Here is a 5,000-nt window from a genome sequence, read left to right as displayed (position 1 = left end):
AGACACAGTGAGGTCAGATGCAGTGTGTCACAGACAGTGAGCCCATAGCAAGTGTGGACAGAGAGAACAACCAAGATGAGGATTGTGGATGAGTAGCATTTATTAATGATGACTAACCCCAACCTGACCCTTACCTCAACCTGACCTTGACCCCTGACCCTGACCCTCACACCCCTCATCTGCCTGCACTCTCTTTCTCTTCCGTTATTTCAATGTTTGATTCATTGAAAAAATAAAAAGGTAAAATAAAAAATAAAAAGATGTTTTTTTTTACAAAAATATCCAATCTCCAGGATTAGTGTATACACCTGTACACTGTGTGTGTGTGTGTGTGTGTGTGTGTGTGTGTGTGTGTGTGTGTGTGTGTGTGTGTGTGTGTGTGTGTGTGTGTGTGTGTGTGTGTGTAATTAGACTACGCATCGATTGGGTGAACTTTAAAATACACTTCTCCTTACTGCTGATTGTAAGTGCATGATATTCACTTACCCCCTGCTGTGCTGCTCTCTGCCTCTCTCTCTCTCTCTCTCTCTCTACCTCTCTACCTCTTTCAGTCCCTCTCTGCCTCTCTCTCTCTCTCTCTCTCTCTACCTCTCCACCTCTTTCAGTCCCTCTCTGCCTCTCTCTCTTACTTTCTCTCTCAATTTAAATTCAGTTCAATTCAGGGTAACTTTACTGACAAAAATGTGTTTGTACAATATTGCCAAAGCAGAGAAAAATCAGGCTCTCTCTGTCTTCTCTCTCTCTACATATCTCTATTTCTCTCTCTCTATCTTTCTCTCTCTCTCTTTCTCTCTGTCTTCTCTCTACATATCTCTTATCTTTCTCTCACTTCTCTCTCTACATATCTCTATCTCTCTCTATCTTTCTCTCTCTCTCTTTCTCTCTGTCTTCTCTCTACATATCTCTTATCTTTCTCTCACTTCTCTCTCTACATATCTCTATCTATCTCTCTCTATCTTGCTCTCTCTGACTTTTCTACATACTTCCCAATCTTTCTCTCTCTGTCTTCTCCCTCTACATATCTCTATTTTTCTCTCTCTCGATCTTTCTCTCTCTCTCTCTCTCTCAGCACAGTCAGCCTGGCACAAAGTTTTCTTGGCATTTTGTTTCTCAGTAATTAAAGACCCAAAGAACCTTTGTTTCTCTAATGACCAATTAAGAGGTGTTCAGCATTTCTTCGTTAGTGTGGTGAATAATTGGTGGCCTCGTCCTGCCGCTCTTGTGGGACAGGTTGGCTTGATTTCCTTCCCCGCCCAGCTGAGGAGGTGGTGGGTGGTGCGTGTGTGGCGTGAGAATGTGATACGTGATCAGCTTCAGCTAAACCTCCATTTACTCACAAACCCTGCAACCCTGCACCAATACCTCCTCCTCTCCTCTCTCTCTCCTCTCTTTCTCTCTCCCCCTATCTACTCCTCTCCTCTCCCTCTCCCTCCCCTTCTCTCTCCCTCTCTCTCCTCTGTTTTCCTGCTTTCCTCCTTCTCCCTCCTTCTCTTTTTCTCTCTCTCTCTCTGTTCTCCTTCTCTATCACTCTTTCTCTCTCTCTACCTTTCTCAAATTCAAGTATCTGTTACTGAGATGACAACAGCAAACCTGCTTCCAAAACTGTACAATTTAGGATGACTGAAGTTGGTCTGGTCTGTACTCTGTGTCTGTGTTTAGGTGCTGGCTGTAGACCCCGATAACGGTGACAATGGAACGGTGGTGTACGCCATCGCTAACCCCAACCCCTTCTACATCATCAACAACCGCACAGGAAAGATCCGCACCAGCGGGGCGGTCCTGGACAGAGAGAGCCTGGACCCGCTCGCCTCCCAGCTCATGCGCTCCATCGTCATCTCCGCCACCGACCGTGAGTGCTCACGGACCTACACATGGTCCCTCTGTCTGCCGACGCCGTCTTTCATGCTGCCTGTCCGTCTCTGTCCCCTTGACTTTGTCCTTGTTTGTTAGGACTAAATTTCTGCTCCTGTCTCAACTTCAGGTGTGCAGTGCAGTGCCCTCTGAGTCTGACTTAAATGGCGTTTCTCTCTGTGGTTAACGATTCCTTTCCTCTTCACTGGATTTAATGACAAAAACCGTGTGAGATCGGAGTTTGTGCAGGAGTCGGCACTCACACCTCTGCTGCCCTCTTCAGGTGGAAACCCGCCACTACGCTCCTCGGCCAGTGCCACAGTCTATGTCAATCTGCTAGACCTGAACGACAACGACCCCGCCTTCGTCAACCTCCCATTTGTTGCTGAGGTCCCAGAGGGCGTTCCCATTGGCTCGTCCGTCTTCAGGGTTGGTGTCGATTCCTTCATCTTGTGTCTGAATTGACAGGTATGGTAATAGGTCGGGAAGGAGGAGCAACCCCGCCCCCCAACAGGAGGAACAACCCCACCCCCCAATGTTGAACGGCACTGTTGTCATGTTGTCATGATGAGTGCCCTCTGAACTCTTAAGCCTTAAGCCTCCTTAACCTCTGATTTATTTGGCATATTCAACTTTCCTCAACATATTCAGCGTGACACATTTGTTTATCATGGCAGGGAGAGTTTGGTCACAGAACATAACTGAATATGGGTCCTGATGTTACTACACCAGTGGTGTCCAATCACAATATTATTCATAAATGATTGAATGTAATATGAAAAATCCAAAGACAGTATGAAATACTGAGTGTTACTGAAGTGCAGGCAACACAACAATAATGGTGAGGTACCACACATTCAGTCACCCATACTGCCACCATCAGGTGAAAAGAAGCATTGCAGCGTGCTGGCGGGCGGCCACATCCCTGTCCACACTGCCGCTTTAAGAGATCATGTCACACACATGTCTGCTCCACACTGACACAGATGCTGATCCCAGTCAGTTCCCCAGAACCCCCCATCACATCGTCCACATCACAGTACACAATCACTGGAAACTACTTCAATTACGTTCACATCACAGAACACAAATCACTGGTGTGGACTCCAGCAAACAGTTCATTAGCTCTCTGTGATTGGGTCGAGAAAGTTGATGTATGCGAAGCCATGAGGCGAGGAAGTGGCTCAGTCCAGTCAGACCTGTGACTCGGTGCTGCCCTCTGCTGCCTCGTCCCGCAGGTGCGGGTGCAAGACCCGGATGAGGCTGAGAATGGTGCCGTGACCCTGATGCTGCAGGCAACCACGCCGCGGGCCGACTTCCGTCTGAACGTCAGCTCCGGTGTCCTGGTGTCAACAACTGTACTGGACCGTGAGCAGATCGGCCAGTACCTCCTGCGGCTGGTGGCATTTGATGCTGGCCAGTATCCACGAACATCTACCAACACGCTCACCATCACGGGTATGAGTCCCTGTACCAACACGCTTACCATCACGGGTATGAGTCCCTCTACCAACACGCTCACCATCACGGGTATGAGTCCCTCTACCAACACACTCACCATCACGGGTATGAGTCCCTCTACCAACACGCTCACCATCACGGGTATGAGTCCCTCTACCAACACGCTCACCATCACGGGTATGAGTCCCTCTACCAACACGCTCACCATCACGGGTATGAGTCCCTCTACCAACACGCTCAATATCACGGGTATGAGTCCCATGTCTTAGAACATGCACACACACACACGCACACACACACACACACACACACACACACACACACACACGCGCACACGCACGCACGCACACACACACACACACACACACACACACACACACACACACACACACACACACATACAGATACACACACACAGATACACACACAGTGCTTCTGAGATGGCTGCTCTGGGGACAGCATTACTTTACTTTACTCTCTAAAGCTCTTTTAAAGCTCTCTCTCTCTCTCTCTCTCTCTCTCTCTCTCTCCCCCCTCCTGGACAGTGCTGGATGTGAATGACGAGACACCTACTTTTTTCCCACGGGTGTACAACGTGTCCGTGTTGGAGAGCGTTCCCCGCGATTTCACTGTCGTGAGGCTCAATTGCTCTGATAATGATGCTGGACTCAATGCTGAGCTCAGCTACTTCATCACAGGTCAGAGGGCAAAAGGCAAAGGTCACTGAGCTGGTCTGAATAAGTACAGTGTTTTGTTTGTTTGTTTGTTTGTGTGTGGGTTTGTGTCTAAATGTGTTTGTGTGTGTGTGTGTGCGTGTGCATGTGTGTGTTAATTTCATAAATGTCATAAATGTCCCTATAACTGTTAGATGATCTATTGATATTTCTCTTTGACTGTTCTCTTTAATGTCTGTGTGTGTGTGTGTATGTGTGTGTGTGTAAAATCAGGTGGAAATCAGGATGGTAAGTTCAGTGTGGGTTTCAGGAATGGTGTCGTGCGCACTGTGGTGGATCTAGACCGAGAAACACAAGCGTCGTACACACTTATCATCGAGGCTATTGGTGAGTCTTCTGTGATGGTGTGTGTGTGTGTGTGTTTGTGTGTGTGTGCCCAGCTTAAGATGAAAGAGTTGTGCGTGTAGGTGCACAGGCGAGTTAGCATGGAGCAACACCTCCTCCAGCACTTCCTGTCTGGGGAGGCAGGTGCTCAGCTAACTTCCTGTTAGTAGCGAAACTGCTGAGGAGAGATGGCGACACTTCCACGTTCGGATCTAACACCCACACGCGTGCTGGGAGCACACTGTGTTCTCCAGCGTTCTGAGCACAAGCCTTGATCCACTCTCCTCAACACACACTCAACACATTCTCCTCAACACACACTCAACACATTCTCCTCAACACACACTCAACACATTCTCCTCAACACATTCCCCTCAACACACACTCAACACATTCTCCTCAACACACACTCAACACATTCTCCTCAACACATTCTCCTCAACACACACTCAACACATTCTCCTCAACACACACTCAACACATTCTCCTCAACACACACTCAACACATTCTCCTCAACACATTCTCCTCAACACACACTCAACACATTCTCCTCAACACACACTCAATACATTCTCCTCAAAACACTCTCCTCAACACACACTCTCCTCAACACACACTCAACACACACT

At 48.1% G+C, this 5,000-nt stretch overlaps 1 protein-coding gene across 2 annotated transcripts in view; it reads left to right on the top strand.

Moving 5' to 3' along the window:
- LOC143503270 (cadherin-23-like) overlaps positions 1-5,000 on the top strand; it is a 187,054-nt gene that overhangs the window by 170,065 nt on the left and 11,989 nt on the right. For both annotated transcript variants that reach the window (XR_013127198.1, XM_076995615.1), the window contains exons 21-25: positions 1,660-1,849; positions 2,135-2,280; positions 3,090-3,309; positions 3,858-4,010; positions 4,260-4,373. Coding sequence is in view for 1 of the 2 variants with exons in the window: in XM_076995615.1 (XP_076851730.1) it covers positions 1,660-1,849; positions 2,135-2,280; positions 3,090-3,309; positions 3,858-4,010; positions 4,260-4,373 (823 nt within the window). In the remaining variant the exon portion in view is untranslated. The remainder of the gene's footprint in view (positions 1-1,659; positions 1,850-2,134; positions 2,281-3,089; positions 3,310-3,857; positions 4,011-4,259; positions 4,374-5,000) is intronic.

This window comes from Brachyhypopomus gauderio, unplaced genomic scaffold, assembly GCF_052324685.1.
Source record: "Brachyhypopomus gauderio isolate BG-103 unplaced genomic scaffold, BGAUD_0.2 sc223, whole genome shotgun sequence".
NCBI classification, from domain to species: Eukaryota; Metazoa; Chordata; class Actinopteri; order Gymnotiformes; family Hypopomidae; genus Brachyhypopomus; species Brachyhypopomus gauderio.
The sequence above is the reverse complement of the archived record's forward strand: the minus strand, read 5'-3'. Positions and strand labels throughout refer to the sequence as shown.